At 45.1% G+C, this 23,274-nt stretch overlaps 1 protein-coding gene and 1 long non-coding RNA gene across 2 annotated transcripts in view; one reads left to right on the forward strand and one right to left on the reverse strand.

Annotated features, from left to right (window-relative positions):
* pelp1 (proline, glutamate and leucine rich protein 1) overlaps positions 1-23,274 on the reverse strand; it is a 60,364-nt gene that overhangs the window by 32,101 nt on the left and 4,989 nt on the right. Inside the window, 7 exon segments of the mRNA XM_072258383.1 lie at positions 2,859-2,946; positions 5,803-5,932; positions 14,361-14,511; positions 18,587-18,646; positions 19,494-19,565; positions 21,810-21,959; positions 22,072-22,177. Coding sequence (XP_072114484.1) covers positions 2,859-2,946; positions 5,803-5,932; positions 14,361-14,511; positions 18,587-18,646; positions 19,494-19,565; positions 21,810-21,959; positions 22,072-22,177 — 757 coding nt within the window.
* On the forward strand, positions 3,444-22,742 carry LOC140197861 (uncharacterized). Its single transcript, XR_011886043.1, has 3 exons — positions 3,444-3,978; positions 9,403-9,556; positions 22,035-22,742. It is a non-coding gene; the product is annotated as an uncharacterized lncRNA (long non-coding RNA).

A 23,274-nucleotide genomic window follows, 5' to 3' on the forward strand; every position in this document is an offset into this window, starting at 1 on the left:
GCCCTCCTGCTCTGACTCCTTTTACTGTAAGGCCCACTCTATAAAGCTGTCTTCTTTTAAAATCCTTCCCGCCGCTCTAACTCGTTGACGTCCACGCACTTGCACAGTCATACCTCAAGCATGCAGACATGGTCAAGAAGTTCAGTTGTTGTTCAGACAAAACATCATAATAAGAAAGATATATGATCTAAGTGATTTTGACCAGGGAATCATTGTTGTTACCAGACGGGGTGGTTTGAGTATCTGAGAAACTGCTGATCTCCTGCGATTTTTACTCACAACAGTCCCTAGAGTTTACAGAAAATGATGCGAAAACAAAAAACATCCAGTGAGCAGCAATTCTGTGGGCAAAAGCTCCTTGTTAATGAGAGAGGTCAGAGGAGAATGGCCAAACTGGTTCAAGCTGACAGAAAGGTGTCAGTAACTCAAATAACCATGTGTTACTACAGTGGTATGCAGAAGAGCATCTCTAAACGCACAACACGTCAAATCTTGAAGTGGATGGGCCACAAGAGCAGAAGACCTTGAACATGCAGTCAGTGGCCACTTTATTAGGTAATTGAAGGTACTTAATAAAGTGACCACTGACCATCTATGCCTGGACCCCTAGGTCTCTGTTCCACAATGCTCTCCAGTGCCCTACCATATATGATACGCAAGTCCTGCTCTAGTTTCATTCACCAAAATGTAACTCCTTGCACTTGTCCAAATTAAATTCCATCTGCTGTTCCTTGGGCCAATTCAGAAACAGTGGCAGTCCATGAACCCAGAGTCTAGGGATTCAACCAGCTACCAGCCCAGCTAAGGAAGTAATGGGAAAAGCAATGGAAGGAGCACTCCCTATATGGAGTACAAGAGCAGATGGAACAATGTTAGTCATGTCAATTCATACATTATGCACGTCTACCATTACTGTAACCAGAAGTTAGGAAGGGATGAGAGGCATCACCATCATTCGCCAGCTCAGGTCGACCTTGGGCCAGCTCGGTAGCATAGTGGTTAGCACAACACTTTACAGTACACATAAAAATTGCTGGTGAACGCAGCAGGCCAGGCAGCATCTATAGGAAGAGGTACAGTCGACGTTTCAGGCTGAGACCCTTTGTCAGGACTAACTGAAAGAAGAGCTAGTAAGAGATTTGAAAGTGGGAGGGGGAGGGGGAGATCCGAAATGACAAGAGAAGACAGGAGGGTGAGGGATGGAGCTAAGAGCTGGAAAGTTGATTGGCAAAAGGGATATGAGAGGATCATGGGACAGGAGGCCTAGGGAGAAAGAAAAGGGGGAGGGGGGAAACCCCAGAGGATGGGCAAGGGGTATAGTCAGAGGGACAGAGGGAGAGAAAGGAGAGAGAGAGAGAGAGAGAAATAAATTAATAATAATAAATAACGGATGGGGTACGAAGGGGAGGTGGGGCATTAACAGAAGTTAGAGAAGTCAACGTTCGTGCCATCAGGTTGGAGGCTACCCAGACGGAATATAAGGTGTTGTTCCTCCAACCTGAGTGTGGCCTCATCTTGACTGTAGAGGAGGCTGTGGATAGACATATCAGAATGGGAATGGGACGTGAAACTAAAATGTGTGGCCACTGGGAGATCCTGCTTTCTCTGACGGACGGAGCATAGGTGTTCAGCGAAACCGTCTCCCAGCCTGCGTCGGGTCTCGCCAATATATAGAAGGCCACATCGGGAGCACCAGACGCAGTATATCACCCCAGCCGACTCAGAGGTGAAGTGTCGCCTCACCTGGAAGGACTGTCTGGGGCCCGGAATGGTGGTAAGGGAGGAAGTGTAAGGGCATGTGTAGCACTTGTTCCGCTTACAAGGATAGGTGCCAGGAGGGAGAGCGGTGGGAAGAGATGGGTTGGGGGGGGGGGGGGGGGAGAGAGACAAATGGACAAGGGAGTCGTGTAGGGAGCAATCCATGCAGAAAGCCGGGGGGGGTGGGGGGGGTGGAGATGTGCTTAGTGGTGGGATCCCGTTGGAGGTGGTGGAAGTTACGGAGAATTATATGCTGGACCCGGAGGCTGGTGGGGTGGTAGGTGAGGACAAGGGAACCCTATTCCTAGTGGGGTGGGAGGAGGATGGGCTGACATGTGGGTAGCCACCAACACCTGATGCCATGAACATTGACTTCTCTAACTTCCTTTAATGCCCCACCTCCCTTTTGTACCCCATCCATTATTTATTATTATTAATTTTTTTCTCTCTCTCTCTCTCCTTTTTCTCCCTCTGTCCCTCTCACTATACTCCTTGCCCATCCTCTGGACTTTCACCCTCCCCCTTTCTTTCTCCCTAGGCCTCCCGTCCCATGATCCTCTCATATCCCTTTTGCCAATCAACCATCCAGCTCTTGGCTCCATCCCTCACCCTCCTGTCTTCTCCTATCATTTCAGATCTCCCCCTCCCCCTCTCAAATCTCTTACTAGCTCTTCTTTCAGTTAGTCCTGACGAAAGGTCTCAGCCCAAAACGTCGACTGTACCTCTTCCTAGAGATGCTGCCTGGCCTGCTGCGTTTACCAGCAATTTTTATGTGTGTTGCTTGAAACTCCAGCACCTGCAGATTTCCTCGTATTTGTGCTAACAGTACAAGCCGTTGTCTTTCTGCCGCAGCCTTAAGGAGTTTGTATGTTCTTCCTGTGACTGCACGGATTTTCTCCGGGTGCTCCGGTTTCCTCGCACTGTCCAAAGATGTATCAGCTGGCAGGTTGATTGGTCATTGTAAATTATCCTGTGATTAGGCTGAGGTTATATCGGCGGATTGCAGGGTGGCGCGGTTCAAAGGGCCTCTAGCATGCTCTATCTCAGTAAATAATAAATGAGACCAATCCCGGACCGGATTGGAGTATCTGTGTCCTTACCATGCTCCTGGGGGAGATGTTCAAGACTCGGCAGATGAAGCTGAGCACGTCCTGGACCGGGATCTTCACAGGCACTGGGAAATCCGAACTAGGCCAGATGGGAGAGAGGAGTCAGTCACGTCTTAGAGAAAGGCTAGGGCAAAATGCCCAGAAAGCAGAGATGATTTACAAAGCAAAGCACATAACTTTCTGCAATGTTACTTCTTTAAGAGAGACCCCCCCCCCAACTGTGGACTCCACAGATGAGTTCTATTAATCACTGCCTTTTTCCACTTCCACCCTCGAAACTGTACACAACCCACCACCCCCTCAACTACACTGCACTTTATCCATTAATAATTGAGTCTTCCCACAGTTCATCTAAACTTAATAGGTTTAGAACTCTGAACACAACCGTCAAAAAAAAACCAAGGAAGTTTTGAAGTAGGGTAGCGCAGTGGTTATCACAACGCTTTACAGCACAGGTCTCCCGGGCTCAATTCCTACCACTGTTTGTAAGGAGCTTGTACGTTCTCCACATGATTGAGTGAGTTTCCTCCCACAGTCCAAAACTGTACTGGTTGGTTGGTTTATTGGTCAGTGTAAATTGTCCTGAGATTAGGCTCAGATTAAATTGAGGGGTGCTGGGCAGCATGGCTTGAAGGGCCAGAAGGACCTCTTCTGCATTGTATCTCAATAAAATAAAAAAATAAAAATAAATCTTCTGCTTGGGCTGTCTACAACCTAACAGTAAGATCACAGAATTTTTTTGATTTCAGATAACCCTGACCTCCTGTGTTCCCCACCCCCCTCTTCGCCTTCTGATCCACCTCTGGTCCTCCTGTTTTGTTGCCTTTCCCGTACATTCTCTCAGACCCCAATCACCCACTTCCAAACCCCTCCTCCTCCTGGATCCAACCAATGCCCCACACATTTCACTCATTGGATCTCCCCTTCTGCATCTGGCTCCATCTGTCCCTCACCTCTTCTCTAATGGTCCCCAATATCATCTTCTGTATGAATGAGATTCCAGCACTAGTCATCAGGACACGCAAGAGAGAATACAGATGTTGGAATGCTGGAGCGACAAAATGCTGGAGGAACTCAGCAGGTCAAGTAGCATCTCTTTGCAACTCACAATGTCAGTATTATCTTTCTATATTTGCATAGTTTGTCTTCTTTTGCACTTTCAAGGACTCTTCATCTCATGTTCTCGATGTTATTATTTCTTTTTTGTATTTGTACAGTTCGCTGTCTTCTGCACTCTGGTTGGTGCAGTCTTTCATTGATTCTGCTATGGTTATTATTCTATGGATTTGTTGAGTGTGCCCACAAGAAATTGAATCTCAGGGTTGTGTTTGGTGACATATATGTACTTTGATAATAAAATTTACTTTGAACTTTGGTTGCTTGTTAGTCTATGTATAGAGAGTTGAATTGACATAGGGAACGCTACAGCACAGCAACAGGCCCTACGGTCCATCTAGTCTGTGCTGAATTGTTATTCCACCTAGTCTCTTCAACCCACACCTGGACCATAGAACTCCATACCACTCGCATCCATGTCCTTATCTAAACTTCTCTTATCGCAATTACTGTAAATGCACACAAGGAAATGACTCAAGGAAATATATGGTAACATATACATACTCTGATAATAAATTTGCTTTGAACTTTTCTACTGGGGGAGAATGGGCAGTCAACATTTCAGTCAAGACCTAAAACTTCCACTGCCCATTTCCTCTCATAAATGCTCTTTGACCTACCAAGATCCTCCAGCATGTGTGTTGCTCCAGCACCGTTAACCTTTATGTTCCTATTTATCACCCTCCAGTCTCCGTCTCCACCTTTACCCTTCCCTCACCTACCTGCCTTCATTTTCCCATTCCACCCCTCCCCCATTCCACCCATCACTTACTGGCCTCTCCCCTAAACTAGCTATCTCCCCCTCCACTCTCTGTCCTGATATGGAGTCTCGCCCCAAAACATTGATCATCCTCCACCAACACAGAGATGCTGCTCAACCCACTAAGTTCCTTCAGCAGTTTCTGTTTTGCTTTCAGAGTGTGTTGGGCTTATTAAGAATATCTAATCATCTGGAAAATCAGATAATCCAAGACCAAAAGTCACAAGCATTTTACCGTACCTGGTTGTCAGATCATTCAATGCTCAGATTGTTTCCGTTATTGGCTGTAAACACTTTGTGGGTACCTAACGCTTGTGCAAGCCACTGCACACTGGCAAACATACGATGGTGGTGGAGTGCAGCGACTCTATGCAAGCTGCTCTCAACCAGTCTATTGATTGTGCTTATTATAAATCATCCCTACTCTTTTAAATCGCGACCAAAATATGAATTACTAACAAAGTTCTCAGACTGCTTACCGACTGGGTAAGTGACTTCTTGACACAAATGGACCCATCTAGCAAGGCTTAGGACACTCCCAACCTCCTGAAGACTCACAAATTCCCAATCTGCCTCACCGTAGCTTTTTTTTTTGTCTATCTGGACTGCGCTTTATTGTAGCTGTAACACTTAAATTTGTGTTCATTTTCAGTTATCTTTCTTTCCTTCCTTCCCTCTGTCGGTCAGTCCTTCCTTCTCTCTATCTATCGATATAGGATGATACAAGGCCCTTCTGGTCCAACAAACCCACATTACCCAATTACACCTGTGTGATTAATTAACCTACTAACCCGCGTGTCTTTGGAATGTGGCAGAGCACCCAGAGGAAAGCCATGTGGTCTCAGGAAGAACATACCAATTCCTGGATCGCTGGTGCAGTAATAGCATTAAGCTTCCTTGATGCACTTACCAGTGGAAAGCTTAGCTTTGCATGCCATCCAAACTTATCAGGAATGTATTCCAGTACATGTGACAATAATGAACCAATTATCAGTTCAATTCCAAACACAGACCCTGCTTATGCCACCACGCGCTGGCATGAGGAGCGCAGGGACTTACCAGAGAAACAGAGATAGGCACTTGCTCAGGGCCGAGAAGCGTTGTCTCACCCGCAGCACGTGGAAGGGGTCGGTTTCACAGAGCAGGGACAGGGGCAGGTCAACTCCAGGTCCCTCATAGCAAACGGAGTCTGCAGCAGAGGAGAGAGTGCACCAGGGTCAGTGTCACCCAGTGACCAAAAATCAAAGCAAAACCTGCAGATGCTGAAAGTCAGAGATAAAAATCAGAGAGAGCTAGGAACATTCAGCCTCTGTGGAGAAAGAAACCAAGTTAACTTCTCAGACCAGAGACCTTCAATTGACCTGAAATATTAAATGCTCTGTCTCCAAAGATGCTGCTTGACCTGCTGAATGTTTTTAGGATTTTCTCTTTTACCTCAACCCATGTCAATGTTGGCTCACAGATCAATCCCATTCTCCCATATACCTCTGCAACCTATTCTCTCTCCCACGCCCATCATCATCCCTTCAATTCCAGTTCCCGTGCCACCCACTCACAGTAGGGGAAATTTACAGCAGACAATTAACAAAGGGACCTGCACATCTTTGGGATGTGGGAGGAAACCAGGGCATCCGGAGGAAACCCACACAATTGCATGCAAGCTACTCAGCACTGGAGATCAGAATCGAACCCGGATCTCAGGAGATGCGAGGCCATTAGGTGCATAGTCTTGAGGGGCTGAAATGCCCTCAACTGCTCCTAATCTCAATGCTCATATGATCTTAAATGAAGTATTTTCATTTTATTTAGAAATACAGCACAGTAATAAGCCCTCTCCCAATGAGCCCACACTGCCCAATTATACCCATGGGATCAATCTACTAACCCACATGTCTTTGGGAGGTGAGAGGAAACCATAGCACCCTGAGGAAACTCACAAACTCCTTAAAAAGAGTGGCAGAAATTGAATCTGGATTGCTAGCGATTTAATAGCATTATGCTAACTACTATGCTTAATTAAATTTTCCACTAGCACAGTCATCTCCCATCACCTGTAAATATCCCTATAATATTGTCTCCTGATAATATGGTTCCTTAAGGTTATCATAGCAGGGGGTGGTAATGGGGATAGCTCAAAGAGCTTCTGACAACCAAATCTACCTCATGTGTGGCTCAGTTACCAACCCCAGCAAAACCATTTCTATTGACAGGAGAAGGGGCAAGGCAGGTTACTAGCACCTTAAAACCAGTAGCTTCGAACAGATGGGGTTCATCAACCGTGGTTGGCAGCTTATCTAGGAGAAGGAAAACTCTGATCTCAAACTCCCTTGCAGCTATACCCACTCACGGGGAAGGCTTCAGGAGTAAATCCCGAGGGAAAAATAGTCCCCAAGGACTACATCGAGTTCAACGTTGACTGGCAACTCCTGCAGTGCTGCTGGTGCCAAACTGTATCCTTTATGCAGTTCATTTGGGTTCATCAGAAGTGTAGAGAGGGGTTTAGTTTGCTACATGGGCATCAGCTTGCTCTCCATATTGTACTACCCAGGCTTCTGCATCTAGAGAGCTAGGATGCAACATCTATGACCAACAGAAGCCTACATTGTCTTGCAAAATTCCACTTAACTATACTGCTCTTACAAGATAAAAAATTCACAGTTTTACCACCTCTCCACAGAGCACAACTTTCTAGTTAAACTAACTGGGTGAAGGGACTTGGGTTGGGTGAATATATTCACCAACTACACTCAAACCAAGCTCTCGTCTCCATGCAAGCATCCCACCACTGAAAGTCAAACTTATCTCTGATCAGTCCCTCTAGCATAACCTGCTCTCACCAAGGCAGAGATTTTTAGCTTCCAGTTCAAGTTTAATTATCATTCAACCATACATGAATGCAGCCAAACGAAACAGCATTCCTCCGGAATCAAGGTGGAACATCAGTACCAACGAGCACATAGCAGACTGAACATAACACGTAGCACAAATAGCACATATGGTTACAATTCATTAAAAAAAAAGTCACCAAGAGAAAAAAAAATATTTTAATAATATTGCCCAAGTCCCTGTGGGGCGTGACTAGATTGACAGTAATTTCTCCTGGTCCAGGCTGTTCTTCTACCAAGTGAACACTGGAGGGCAGCATTGTCATTGATGCTATTTTTATTTCCAATGTTGCAATTATATAGAACACTACATTGCAGAAACAGGCTCTTCAGCCCACTTAATCCATGCCAAACTATTATTCTACCTCGTCCCATCGACCTGCACCTGAACCATAGCCCTCTATATCCTCCCCATCCAGATTTCTCTAAAATGCTGAAACTGAACCCACATCCACTGGCAAATTGCCCCACACGGGCACTGCCCTCCGAGTGAAGTTTCCCTCAGGTTTCCCTCAAAAATTTCACCTTTCACCCTTAACCCATGATCTCTAGTCCTCAATGAAATAAGCCTGTTTGCATTCACCCTACCTACTCCTCCCATTTTTTTCTCTCTCCGCACACTGGGTATTAGTCTCTTTAATGGGTTCTTTTGGAGTTTCATTGTGTTGTGGCTGTAAGGAGATGGATCTCAAAGCTGTATAAAGTAGACGTACTTTGATAATAAATATACTTTGAACTTTACACTTCTATCAAATCTCCCCTCATTCTTTTAGGCTCCAGGGAATAACATCCTAACCCATTCAATGTTTCCCTACGATTCAGGTTCTCAAGTCCTGGCAATGCCTTTGTAAATTTCCTGTATACTCTTTCAATCTTATTGATACATTTCCGAAAGGTAGGTTTCATTTTCAGCCTTTGCTGCAATTGTCTTTCCTCCCTTCAGCATCATCAGTGTACTGTAGCAATTGATCAATTCATGCAGTCATACAGTGTGCAAACCAGCCCTTCAGCTCACCTCACCATATGTGATGCTCAAGGGACTGGTCCCACCTACTTGTGTTTGGTCCATGGCCTCAACATGTCTTCAATTCATCTATGCATCTAGATGGCTTTTAAATACTGCTCATGTTCAAAGTATACTTATTATTAAAGTACACATACAACCCTGCCATTAATTTTCTTGTGGGCATACTCAATGAATCCAATAACCATAACTGAATCAGTGAAAGACTGCACAAACTTGGGCATTCAACCAGTATGTAAAAGGGAATAAACTGCCCAAATATAAAAAGAAATAATAATAAATAAACAATAAATACCAAGAAATATGAAATGAAGAGGCCGTGAAAGCTAGTCCGTTAGTTGTGGGAATACTTCAATGACGGGGCAAGTGAAGTTATCCCCACTGGTTCTACAGCCTGGTGGTTGAGGGGTATTAACTGTTCCTGAACCTAGTGGTGTGGGTCCTAACCATCCCCTCCCTACCCCATTTTTTTACCACCTGTCCCACACCCGTCCTGTGGTACCCCACCCTTGTCATTCCCAACAACCTTTGCTCCAGCCAGATTTACAAACTCACTCTCCACTCAACATTGAAAAGTATAGTACTGTGCAAAAGTATAAAAATAAATAAATGTGCCTAAGACATTGGACAGTACTGTTGGTTGGAACTTTATTCTCCAGAGCATAGGAGAATGACAGGAGATCTTACACAGACATAACAATTATAAGGGGTATAAATAGGATAAATACATGCAGGCTTTTTCCTCCCCAGGTTGAGTGCAACTAGAACCAGAGATCAGAGGTGAAAGGTGAAATATTTAAGGGGAATCTGAGGGGGAACTACATCACTCAGAGTGTGGTGCGAGTGCAGAACGAGATGCCAGTGGAAGTGGTGGATGCACGTTCGAATGCAACATATAAAATAGGTATGTGGATTGAAGGGGTGTGGAAGGCTACATTCTGGGTATGGGTAGATGGGACTAGGCAGAAAAACAGACAGGTGTTTCTAGATGGGCCGAACAGCTTCTTTCTGAGCACTAGTGCTCTACAGCTAATCACAAGCCCACCACTCCCTGCGAGAAAATATGTATCTTTATTTTCAGTCAACTGTTCCACTGAGGGAAAATTTTATTTACTTCACCTATTCTCTGTAATATAATAACAACCTTGCTGTTTGTCTACAATGCTAGTTTCTCACCAACACAAATCCTTCCCAGGTTTAAAAACACCTGATTGGTCTGGTCTATATGGTCTATATGGGAGACCAGTGAGATGGCCACTCCGAGAATTGTCTGCCTTGTGGGAAATCAGTTCGTGGATATAGCTGAGTGGTCGAATCAAATGCCCTAGGCTGAACTCAATTTTTTTTATTTTAAATATAATGCCGGGCAGACATTTCTGACTTGCAAACTGTTTGGGTTATGAACAGTGTACAGGAATGGAGCAGTTGGATTTGGGTGTAGAATTGTTACTTTTTAAAGTTTAATTTTAAATTAGACATGCAGCACAGTAACAGGCCCATGCCGCTCAATTATACAATTTACGAATTAACCTACTAACTGGTACGTCTTTGAAATGAGGGAGCCCACGCGGTCATGGGGAAAACGTACAAACTCCTTAGACAGCAGCAGGACTTGAACCCCAGTCACTGACGCTGCAAAGCAATGCACTAACTGCTATGCTACTGTGCTGTACCTTGTAGACATACAGCAGCAAGGAATCCTTACCCAGCACATCCTTACCAACTATCAAACATCCACCTGTACCACAGCAACACACACAGAAAGCTAGAGGAACTCAGCAAGTCAGACAGCATCCATTGAAATGAACAAACAGTCGAGATTTCGGGACGAGACCCTTCTTCTGGACTGTGAAGGGGTATAAATACCACAGGACTAGACATGGTCCGGCATCATCCCTGATGAAGATAATGGAGTTTGTCACCGAAGTGCTGGTTATATTCAATACGTACTCAGCTGGAAGCCCGAGAACAGTTTCTTCATCATATACGCCAGGAAAACACTAGGTCCTTTTTCACTTATCTCTACAGGGAGGAAGTTCACCGCAATATTCATCGCTTTGAATTACTGCGTAAGAGAAAGCAAAGCTTCTTTGTTTTTTAGACTTCCTCCTGAGATGCCGGGACAAGGACATCATCCCTAAATTCATGAGGTTGTATTGTGTGGTGGTTTCTCCGGCGGCTAAATGCATTCTACTACGAGCCAGCCAAGCTTTGATTAGGAAGCTTGTCCATTACATTAGATTCGCTCTGATCATCAATGTGAACAGACAATTGTCTCTTCACCTGGAATTGTCAGCCCTCTAGCCTCCGCATGATTGGGAGTACATCGACAGGTCCACCACTGCCCAAGGTGAACTCGTTTCATGAAGGAACACTACGAGGCAGGTCAGGAAATACAACAAACTATCCAAAGTACAGCCATCCCACCAATGGACCCAGAACGGATTGTCATCAGTCAAACTGGGCAATGCATCAACAGGACGACCAGATCGGTCCTCGTCAAGGGGCTAAACTTCACTAGACTACACTGGCGGAATAGAGCAAGCAATCTGAAAACTACCACCGGATACCGAGGAGGAGGTAAGGATGGAGGTCTGCATGGCCCTCAAAACAGCTGCTTTGCCGAAACTGAACATTAAAAAAGGAGAGTGACTGGCTCCGGACATTACGGTGAAATCCAACCATCATGATTTTGCCTGTGGATAAAGGAAATGCAACCGTCCTGATGTACTCAGAGGAATGCCACAAGAAATTCCAAGATTCAGGATGATCCACTTAGAGTTCCTCAGCGGGATCCCACGGATTCGATTGTGACAATGACTTCTGCTTTACTGAAGAAATCTGGACTGCCAGCAGACATATGCAAGGCATTTCTGTCTCAGGCACCAGTACCACCAAGGTTTTACGGGCTTTCAACAATACACACAGAAGGTTCCCCCTGAGGCCTATCGTCAATGGGTTAGATTCTCCAACTTACTACCTCGCTAAGCATTAAACAACAATGCTGTGTCTGTTAGGGGCTGTGAGCATCGCATAATGAATCTGATCGACTTCGTAAAAATGACAACCAACATCCAGCTGAACCCAGAGGACATAATGGTCGATTCCGACATGGTATCCCTGTTCATTACAGTTCCCATTAAGGACACCTTGGTCCTCCTGTGGTCCATGTTTGATAAAGGTACCATTGACCTTTTTGAACATACCTTACATCGACATAGTTCCTCTGTAAGGGGATCAGCAATGAACAAACAGACGGAGTGGTCATGGAATCACCCTTGTCGCCGGCTATTGCTAATTTCTACATGGAGGACTTTGAGAGCTCTGAGTTCATCGCCCTTACGCCCGAAATGCTTCTTCAGATATGTTGATGACACCTTTGTAGTGTGGCTTCAGGGACTCCAGGCACTCCAACAGTTCCACGACTATTTAACAGTATACATCCAAACATTCAATTTATGATGGAGATGGAAAAGAATGGTTTCCTCCCATTCCTGGACATTCTAGTGTTACATGCTCAAGGAGATCTGGGTTTTTTTTGTGAGAATGATTAATGGTCTTTTGGAAGTCACCTGATGTGATTTTCCCGCCAATGTGAGGTCACGTGATGACATGTGCCCCATGACTATATAAGGGTTGACCCAGGTGGCGCAGTTGGTTTTTTGAGTTTGTATATTTCCAGGTAGAACGTGCTGTATCTCCGTTTCTGTTGTGTGTTTGTTTTTGTGACGCAGTTTCATTTTTAAAACAGTTGTGCGTTCTGTTGCAAAATACCATATTATTTGGACTGGAAATTTTTGCTAGATGTGTTGATTTACTCAATTCCAACATTAGAAGGGAGAGTGAAGAATTTATCGAAGTTACAGGATCGAGAGGAGTCAACATCGTTTGGCAGTTTAATAAAGGATCGACCTTATTGAGTCTTCGTTGGGAGTAGTAGCTACCTGCATCGAGATAACTCTTGCCAGAAAAAGCAAGGAGTTCATGCAAAAAGGTGCTCTCTCTCTTTAAAGGAATTTAAAGTCAATCGATTTAAACTGTTTATTTTCGGCATCGTGAATCCTGTGGACAGAACCAGCAGTAAAGTTGCATCTGTGAAGAAATCCTTCTCCAGAGAAGTCTCTCCCAATTGAACGTGTAAATCTGTTGGACTTTCGAAGTTATCGCTTTAAGAACTATATCTGACTGTATCGCTTTAAGAACTGTTTTCGCACTTAACGCTTTAAGAACCAGAGCCGAGTGGCGAACTGGTGAACGGCTGCATATCTGTTAACTTCCAGTTAAAGATTTCGTTTGTTTTTTTTTCCCTTATCGTTTATTGGTGTTTAATAACTGTTTGGTTTTTTTATATAACCTGTCTCAATTGATAGTCATTGTTGCCGGTTACGTAACACTAGTACAACGTTAACTGGATGGTAGCCTTGGACATTGCGCCTATTGGAAAACACTCACACGGACCTGTACCTCAACGATAACAGCCACCATCACGCCTCCCAACGTAGAGCAGCTCTTTCTACTTTGATTAAGCATGTGAAAACTATTTTGGACCCGGACAGTCATCCCGAGGAAATAAGACAATTACACACGACATTCTACAAGGTGAAGGAAACAACTGGGCCCTTAATACGGCCGACAGAAAAACCAGGAAACTTAACAAGGAGGAACCCATTGCTACTGTCTGCCTTCCCTATATTTCCATTGTTTCTGGAAAGATCACCAAGATCCTGTAGAAATTCTGTATTAATACCATGTATAAACCTGTAAGGAAACTCAAATCACAGCTTATGCGGGTCAAAGGTAACTTGGGACTCAGGTCAATTGACATTTATGGGATTCCCTGCGAATACGGAACAGTGTATATCTGCCAGATGGGACACACAATAGAAACCCACATCAAAGAGCACAGGAGGTGTATCAATTTGGAGAAGTCAGCGGTGACAGAATATTGTATTTGCAATGGTCATGGGATTGACTTCGACAGCACTAAACTATTGTATTATACCAATGGCCTTAGGGACCGCCTAATAAAGGATGACATTGAAATGAAACTAGAGGAAAAGAATTTTAACAAAGATAGGTCTTGCTGTAAGTTAGATCTGGAATTCGACTGTATGCGAGGTAGGAGTGCGGAAACCTGATTGGCTGAGAACCAACCAATCAGGAGAAACAGACTACTGGGGTATGAATACCACCAGACCAGACATGGCCAGACATCATCCCTGATGAATATGGCAGAGCTTGTCATTGAAACATCAGTTATAACCAATACCCGTACTCGGATGAAAGCCCAAGAAGAGTTTATTCATGATATACGCTGGGAAAGCACTAGATCCTTTTTTTCAGCACTAGATTTTTTAATCAATGGAATTTACTGGTGTCAGTAGTCTGGTATGAGGCCTTTTGTTCTTTCTCTGTCTTTGTTCTCTCACCATGTTTCTTCCCTTCTGTCCTTTGCTCTTTATCAATAAAACAATTGTAAGCAACAACTTTTATGCCTCATTCTTAACTTCCAAAGAACCTTTAGAATCACAAAAGCATCAGGATCAAACAGAACCCTGTGCCAACACAGGAAGGAGATGTAATAAGATACGACAACAATGATAACCTTAACTCCTTGCAATGGCAGCAGGGATCATTCCCCTTACCAGGAAGAAACCAGTGAATGTTAGGTTCGCTTTCAAAGGCGCAAGCGACGAGGCAGCCCTCACCTGTTTCCATCTCTGCATACATCTCCCCTACCAGGCTATGCAGTGTGGCCAGGAGGCAGTGCAACTGCTGACTCCAGGACTCCGTGTACTTCATGCCCTGAGCGAAGCCGGTGCCGAGACCCGGCAGCAAAACGTAACACTGGCAGGCCAGCTGGGTGGGGGGAGGAGAATGAAGAGAGAGAGAGAGAGAGAGAGAGAGAGAGAGAGACACCAGTCAGTATATTTGCTTTGCCGGAGGGACCAGGGTTTAAGCAGCTTGTGCGGTGCAAAATACTGACAGTCAACCCAACCACAGTGGTTGAGCGTTGGCACTGGAAGCATGGCAGCATTTGCAGGCTGCCCAGCACAACCCTCACTCATTTGAATTGATGCAAAAAAAAAATGCAGTTCACCATGTTTCAATACTTTGATGTACATGTGACAAATAATCACATTTCCCCCTCCCACAGTGAGTTGCTCCAGTAAAACACAGAAACATAGAAAATCTACAGCACGATACAGGCCCTTCAGCCCACAAAGCTGTGCCAAACATGTCCCCACCCCAGAACCACCAGGCTTTACCCATAGCCCTCTACCTTTCCAAGCTCCATGTAGCCATCCAGGTGTCTCCCGAAAGACCCTATCATTTAGAAATTTGCAAGAAATGGGCAAACAAATGACAAATGGAATACAGTATTGGGAAATATCTGGTCATGCACTTTGGTAGAAGTAGTAAAATGGTTAACTATTTTCTGAATGGAGAGATACGGCACAGTAACAGAACCTTCTGGCTTAATAAGCCAGCGCTACCCGGTTACACCATGGGACAAACTAACTGGGTGATGGAATGGAGCTATATCTCTACCAAAGGAGGTGTAAGGAGCTCCTTCCCTACGTTAGTCTGCAGGTCACCCTTGGGCAAGGTGTAGCACCTGCTTAGTGATCCCCAACCACTCCCACCCCCGTTCCCCCAGTCAAGGTCACATGAAGCAGGTGGTGGATGGTCATATGAGCAGTTGATGCATATCAGAAGTCCTGGTAATGCAACCACTGATGCCAGGCAGACAATCTCTAAAGAGTATTGATAATGGCTGGGGTCATCTGGCTTGTAAAGACACTGCCCTGAAGGTGGCAATGGCAAACCACTTGTGTAGAAAAAAATTGCCAAGAACAATCATGGTCAAAAGACCACAATCGCTCAATGTCATACGACACGGCACATAATGATGATGATGATAACTAGATGTACTAACCATACATCTTTGGAATGTGGGAGGAAACTCATATGGTTACAGGGAGAACATACAAATTCCTTACATTCAGCAATGGAATTGAACCTGGGTCACCGGTGCTGTCGCAGTGTTACACCAGTGTGCTGCTTCAATAAGTGCTCAGGGTACCCGGTAATTATTTCTCCAGTTTTATGATGCATGAGGCCATTTGGCCCATCGTGCCCATGACAGGCAGAGCCTTAGTTGATTCTATTTCCCAGCGCTGGGCCCATTGCAGCAGTGTTAGTGCAGGGGTAGGTTACGTCTCCAGCAATTTGTACCAGACCCCACTATATGCCAGTGAACACTTTTGTCCCTGGCCCCACGCTAATATTTCCACCAACCAAATCTGTTTTCCTATAAAGAAAATATCAGTGCACTCTGCTTCATCGATTGTTTACACTCAGTGGCCACATTATTTGATACCTCCTGTAGCTAATAAAGTGGCAGAGCGCATGTTCGTGGTCTTCTGCTACTGTAGCCCATCCACTTCAAGGGGCATTCAGATTCTCTTCTGCACACCACTGTTGTAACACGTCACCGTACTTGAGTTATTGTCACTTTCCTGTCAGCTTGAACCAGTCTGGCCATTCACCTCTGACCCCTCTCATTAACAAGACACTTTCGCCAGCAGCTCTGCTCACTGGATGTTCCTTGTTTATCGCACCATTCTCTATAAACTCTAGAGACTATTGTTTGTAAAAATCCCAGATCAGCAGTTTCTGAGATAATCTAACCATCCCGTTTGGTACCAACAATCGTTCCACGGTCAAAGATCACTGAGCATATGTCTCAATTGAATTTCCCCATGGTGGGGCTTGAAGGGGAAGCCTTTAGTACTTGTACGGTGACAGCAGGCTGCTTGAGGATGATTATCAGCCAGCACCTCTTTAATAATAATACTGAGTTATTAATAACTCAAATAAGCAGAGGTGTTCGAACCTCTGGAACTTCGTTCCTGTCCCACCAGCCATGCACCCCTCCCATGCCAAAGTACTGACTAGTTGGGGATCAATGAAAACGAGCTTACAGAACATGCAGAGGATACAAGCAAGTGAGTCAGACATTGAAATATGGGGATTTGACACCGGGCTAAAGTCATACAGCACGGAAACGGGCCTTTCAGCCAGGGCAAGTGTCTGGAACGCACTGCCGGAGGTGGGAGCAGAGGCTGGTACATTAGGGACATTTAAGAGACTCTTAGATAGGCACTTGGATGAAAGAAAAATGGAGGATTGTGGGCTGTGTCGGAGGGAGAGGGTGAGATCAATTGTGACATGAAGTAGGTCATAAGGTTGGCACATTGTGAGCTGCGTTCTGTGTTCTACATCGTCCATGCTGGGTGTGTTGCCCAGCAAGCTATCCCATCTGCCTGCAAACTTCTCTTATGTTTTATACCTTCAAAACATTAAACTAATCCAAAGGAAGACAGGGAGGTCCAAACACACATCAACCGATGCATGAAGAAGCTGCCTTTGATGCCCCTTTTAAATCCATCACCACTGATTTTAAACTTACGCTCTCTTGTTTTTACAACTGCTTCCTGCTGCTCCCTGGGAAGAACACTACAGGCATTCACCCTTCATGATCCTTTGCATCTCTAACAGGTTATTTCTGAATCTCTTGCATTCCAGGGAATAAAAGTCTATACAACCTCCTCTGTGACACTGGCTCCTAAGTCCAGGCCACATCTGGGTGAATCTTTTCTGCGCTCTTTCTGGTCTGACAACATCCTTCCAAAACAGGGTGACCAAAACCATATGTAATACTCAAAGTCCTACTGCATCTGTTTCAGTGGGAACTTTCTGCCTGTAAATTAGCTGCTGCATTTCCTATAGGACAAGCAACCGCACCTTAATGCTTCAGTGGCAGTGAACGCTGAGCCAGGACCGTGAATAAACGCAAGCCACTCTACTCTTTTCTTCTCAGCGGGATCGGAGCTACAATCCCTTTCCCACACCAACATGCCTGTTCACGGTCTCCTCTACTGCCATGGTGAAGCTGGTCTCAGATTGGAGTAGCAACACCTCATATTCCATCAGGGCAGCTTCCAAATTAATGGCATGAACAGAGATTTCTCTAACTTCCTGTGATTGCTCCTCTTTTTAGTCTCTCCCCCACCCCACTCTATTTCCCATCTCTTATCCCTTCCCTTTTCCTCCCTCTGGCATTATGACCTTCCCAACAGCTCTTTTTCCTTTCCCCACCTCCTTTTTTGTCCATCCACTGTCCTATCAGATTCCTTCTTCAGCCTTTTACCTTTTCCAGCCTCTAAGCTGATGAGATGAACATTAATTTCTCCAACTTCGAGTTATTTTCTCCCCCTTCCCTTCTCTCTGTTTCCAATTCCTGGTACCCTTCTTACCCCTCCTTTTCTCTTTACCTGGCCATCCCCTCCATCTGGTCATGCTCCTTGCCGCTGGCCTCATGACCTGCCCAACAGCTCCTTTTCCTTTCCCCAACTCGATTTTTGTCCATGGTCCACTCTCCCCTCCTATCAAACTCCTTTTTCTTCAGCCCTTTACCTTTTCAGCCTAACACCTCATAGCTTCTCGCTTCATCCCCTCTCCCACCCATCTACCTTCCCCCTCATCTGGTCTCACCTATGAACTACCAGCTTGCACTCCTCCTCCAACCCTAGTTTCTTATGCTGGATTCTGCCCCCCCCCCCTTCACAGTCCTGATGAAGGGTCTCGGCCCAAAACATCAAATGAATATTTCTCTCCACAGATGAGGCCTGACTTGCTGAGTTCCTACAGTATTTTATGTGTGCTGCTCAAGATTTCTAGCATCTGCAGAATCTTGTGTCCAAACTAAATTAAGCTGGTCAGCCGTTTAAGGGAAGAGATTATCCAGGGGCAGGTTGAAAAGAGCTTGAGAAAATCATTCCCTCACATCCAACCAGATAAATAATGTTTGGTACATCATTCCAGCGAAACGCAGAAGGCCAAAACCCACTCAGAGATGAGTGCTCACCTCTTGTACATGCCGACTTGCAGAATCCAGCTTACTGAGAAAATAAGCAGCCAACTTGCCCTGTGGGAAAAGGGATGCATGGGGTTACAGATTGACCATCATTGTGTTAGTGACAGTCCTGTCCCTCTCGGTACTGTACCCCAGCGTTACAGTGCGTTACAAACCCGTCCCCACCAGTAATATACCGCCGAGTTACAGTGACAGACCAGACACCAGCAGTACTATACCCCAGTGTTATACAGTGATAAACCCGTCCCCTCTGGTACTGTACCCCAGTGTTACACATTGACAAACCTGTCCCAAGTACGGTACCCCAGTATTAGTGACAGAGCTGTCCCCACCGGTACAGTACCCCGGTATTACTGACAGACCCGTTTCCATCAGTCCTGCACCCCAGTGTTACTAAATGACAGACCAATCCCTACCACTACTGAATCCGGTGTTATGCAGTGACACACGTCCTCAACAGTTCAGTATCCCAATATCATACTGCGACCATTTTAAACATCACGTGTCCTGTACCCATACGTCATACTACTCAAAACTTCTCCATTCAGCCTGAGGGGCAAGTTTTAACATACCTCCCAAGAGACACTACCCAAGGGAATGAAGTTATAAATGTGCTGTTAATTTTTTTTTTGTTTTGAATATTCATTCAAACGTCACAGGCTGAGTCAAGGTTTTATTGCCTATTCTTAGTTGCCTTTGGGAAGGTGGTGGCGAGCTGCCACCTTGAACCACTGCAGTCCTTGTGGTCTGGGTACACCCCAAAAAAGTGTTAGATGGGAAGAGTTCAAGGATTTTGACCCAGCAAAGGCCTTGTAAAACTAAATGGAGATGTACTTCACCTTCAAACAAAACCATCTGACAACTGACTCCAGCACCAACAGAACAGAATGTTTCTTACCCTCAGCGATCCACAGGCCCGGGGGTAAAAGGTCATGCAGGTCTTTATCCCATCCATGGCAGCAACATGGCACTAGTGAGGACACAAAGGATTAGGCAGAAACAGAACAGTCACACTTAACATAGGCACAAACAGATGCCACACTTACAAAAGGTCAGGACACTTGGCTGGACTTATGGAGTGGTTAAACGATTCCCACTGGATGGCAGAGCGGGTAATGTCCAAACCTGGAGCTGGAATTCACAAAACGTTTCTAACAAACACAGAATCCGGAACACTACCATGCACCAAATCAGCTCCAAATACATCTTCTATAACCCGAGGAGAATGATGTAAACACAGGCTCAGTGGCTGAATCGCCTGCTTGTGCACTTCATGATGTGACAACTCGACTGTGGGACTTGTTACAGTGTATTCTGAAGTTATGGAATATAGCAAATATTAATTTCAACAGCAACCAGTCCTCAGATCTGAAGGTGGACGGTAGGTTTAATTTAAAATGCAGCTCAGAACAATGGAGCTGCAGGCTGGGGTTGACTGCAAACCAGGAACATCCCATTAACCTGTGATGTCTGCATATGCATGAATGTAGCCCAGAGGCAGGGGAGATTAAAATTCATTTCGGGTGCCTGGACTGTTGGTATGAAGGTCTAGGTATTTGAATGGATTCAGGGCCTTAAGGTACAGCAGCACTCCAGGCTGGAGTCAGTGCTGACCTCCAGTGTTCGCTCAGCAGAAGGCAAGCTGTTTTGTGGTTGGTAGATTTCCGTGCCATTGGATGGATGGCTTGTGTTTGGACTCTTGAGTGGCTGTATCTTTCATCTATGCATGCTTTGTGCTGGGTGCTTTGCACATTGGTCCCGGAGTAATGCTATCTCGTTTGGCTGCATTCATGTATGGTTGAATGACAATTAAACTTGAATTCAATTTAATCAAATTGAAAATTGTATGTAATTCAAAGGAAGCATTGCGGCTACATTGTAACTATAGAATTGTCCTGCCGCTATCTTTAATCTTTAGCATGTAAAATGTAATATTTTGTAAGGCGGCCTCTTCCTCCAAGAGCGTCTCCAAGATGATGCCTGCTTGTTTTGCTGAATAAAGACTTGTATATCCACCGGCTTCAGTGACTCTCCGGTGACTTTGTTCTGTCACAACAGGACTCTGGAACACTTCTTGAAAGTGGGGGTGAAAGGAGCTCCTAGTACATTTAAAATCTACTCAGGATGGGCTGACCTTAAGAGCTGCATTAGTTTATACAGTTCTTCCAAAGAGCACTTTCTGACGGGCTGAATGGCTTCCAATGCAACTTATGTTTCTGCAACCGGAGCCACCTCTGGTTGTATGACCACCACCCCCCAACCAATTTGCAGTAACAGTACTGGACTTAGTACGGCTCTTGCTTATTTCAGAAGTCGAGACCTAAAGGTCAAACCCATCACTGGTCTCCTGGAATGAAGCTGGAAGGCTGGTATCTGCAAGAATCCAAGACACGGACTGGAGGTGGCCTGGCCAAGGGGTTAGGGCAGTGGAGACCTGTCTGTGTGTTGTGTGTGTGTCTGAATTTCCAGTGGTGGGGGGGGGGGGGGGGGAAGGAGGGCTGGAAAAGGGACTTGTGCTGTCATTGACTTGTTTTGTTGGTGCTGCTTACTCTTTGTTGTTTTGCTGAATGCTGTGGCACTGGAATATCTAGTGACTTTTGCGAGCTGCCCTCCCACATCCTTCGGTCATGTTGGTTGTTAATACAAACAGCGTACATCACTGTAGGTTTCGATGTACATGTGATAAATAAACCTAAATAAATAAATGCTCAGTTCAGAATGTAGGAGTTCTACTTCATTGGTATAAACTATGATTTTCTTTGGACCGTACTGCAGCCACAGGACAACAAATTTCACATCATATGGCATGGTAGTACACCAGTTAGAGCCACACTTTACAGCAGTCATCAGTAAGCCCGGGATTCAACTCCTGCTCCGGATTCAAACTCCTCTTTAAGGAGTTTATACATTCTCCCCATGATCACGTAGGTTTCCTCACACAGTCCACAGACATATAGCTAGGGCCAGTGAATTGTGGGCATGCTATGTTGGCACCAAAAGCATGGCAACCCAGCAAAACCTTTGCTGGTTTCATTTTACACAAAATGACACATTTCACTGGATGTTTTGAATGGTTTGATGTATACTAATCTTTAAAGATAATAAATTGGATTCCAAAATGAAACCAACTTTGGTGGGCACCTTGGCTGGCATCAACAAGTTGGGCCAAAAGGCCTGTTTCCGTGCTGTATGATGCAATGATTCTGTTACTCACCTCGGGCTTCAGCGCCAGCAGTGAGGTTACTAGGCTGGGGATGTGGTTCATGGACACCTCCCGGGCCAGCTCAGGAAGCTGGGATGAATACCTTAGCAGGTCGTGCAGTACCCAGACCGCCAGCTCCACTGTTGTCTGAGGATCCTGGGACTGCAAGAGAAGCAGGGGTCAATAGAAAGCTAGTAACTGGACTTTCTTTGTGCTCTCTCCCCCACCCGGAGGTAGGCAGACACAAATGAGTAGCATGCAGTCCACTGCTTACCTGGATGATGTGCTGCACTGCCCGAAGCCAGGAGATGCATTGGTCCTGGAATACATCAGTGGGGCTGTCAGCCACCAACAGTGCCAGCAGGCAAACACCTTCAAATCTGCGAGGATGAAAGACACAGGAAATAATCAGCACCAACTGAAAACAGGACGTCTTGAGGGACCGGCTTCTAGGGAAAGGTCCATTCCAACTAAGCTGCGCATCTAAGCTAGTCCCATCGACCCACATTTATTCCAGCTTCTTTGTAAAATGTCACCCTTCCCCAGAACATACTGGTGCAATTCTACACTGCCATCAGCCAATTCCAAAGGGATTGTTAGCAATGGTCATTTGCCAGAAAAACTGATTAACAAAGTATTTAGTTGCTTTCCTTGTTTCATCAGCCACCAGCCAGAAGTCGCAGAGATTCACCAGTGCCATCTTAATAGATGTAAATGGCGAATAAAGTTGGGCCTTGATTTTACCATACCTTTCCTGTTCATCTGTACCTGTCCAAGTGTCTTTTAATGTACCTGCCTCACCAACTTCTTCTGATGGCTCATTCAACTCTCTGAGGGTAAAACTTACCCCTCATGTTCCTATTAAACCTATGTTCCCAGTCTCTTGTTTTCACCACACACCCATGACCTCTAGTTTCTGATTTCCTGAATGCTGGGAAAAATACAATGCACATTCCCCTTTCTAAGCCTGTCATGAATTTATGTACAGTGGTGCTAGAAAGTTTGTGAACCCTGTAGAATTTTCTCTATTTCTGCATTAACATGACCTAAAATGTGATCAGATCTTCATGCAAGTCCTAAAACTAAATAAAGAGAACCTAATTAAACAACACATGAAACTGGCATTCATTGCCACAAGAGGCTGTGGAGGCCAAGTCTGTATGTATATTTAAGGCAAAGGTTGACAAATTCTTGATTAGTCAGGGCATGAAGGAATAAGGGAAGAAGGCAGGAGATTGGGACTGAGAGGAAAAATAGATCAGCCATGATGAAATGACGGTGCAGACTCAAGAGGTCAAATGACCCAATTCTGCTCCTACAGTGGCATGCAAAAGTTTGGGCACCCCCCCCCCACCGTCAAAATTCCTGTTATTGTGAATAGCTAATCGAGTAAAGATGAACTGATTTCCAAAAGGCATAAAGTTAAAGATAACACATTTCTTTAATATTTTAAGCAAGATTACTTTTTTATTTCCAT

Source organism: Mobula birostris, chromosome 5, assembly GCF_030028105.1.
Source record: "Mobula birostris isolate sMobBir1 chromosome 5, sMobBir1.hap1, whole genome shotgun sequence".
NCBI lineage: Eukaryota > Metazoa > Chordata > Chondrichthyes > Myliobatiformes > Myliobatidae > Mobula > Mobula birostris.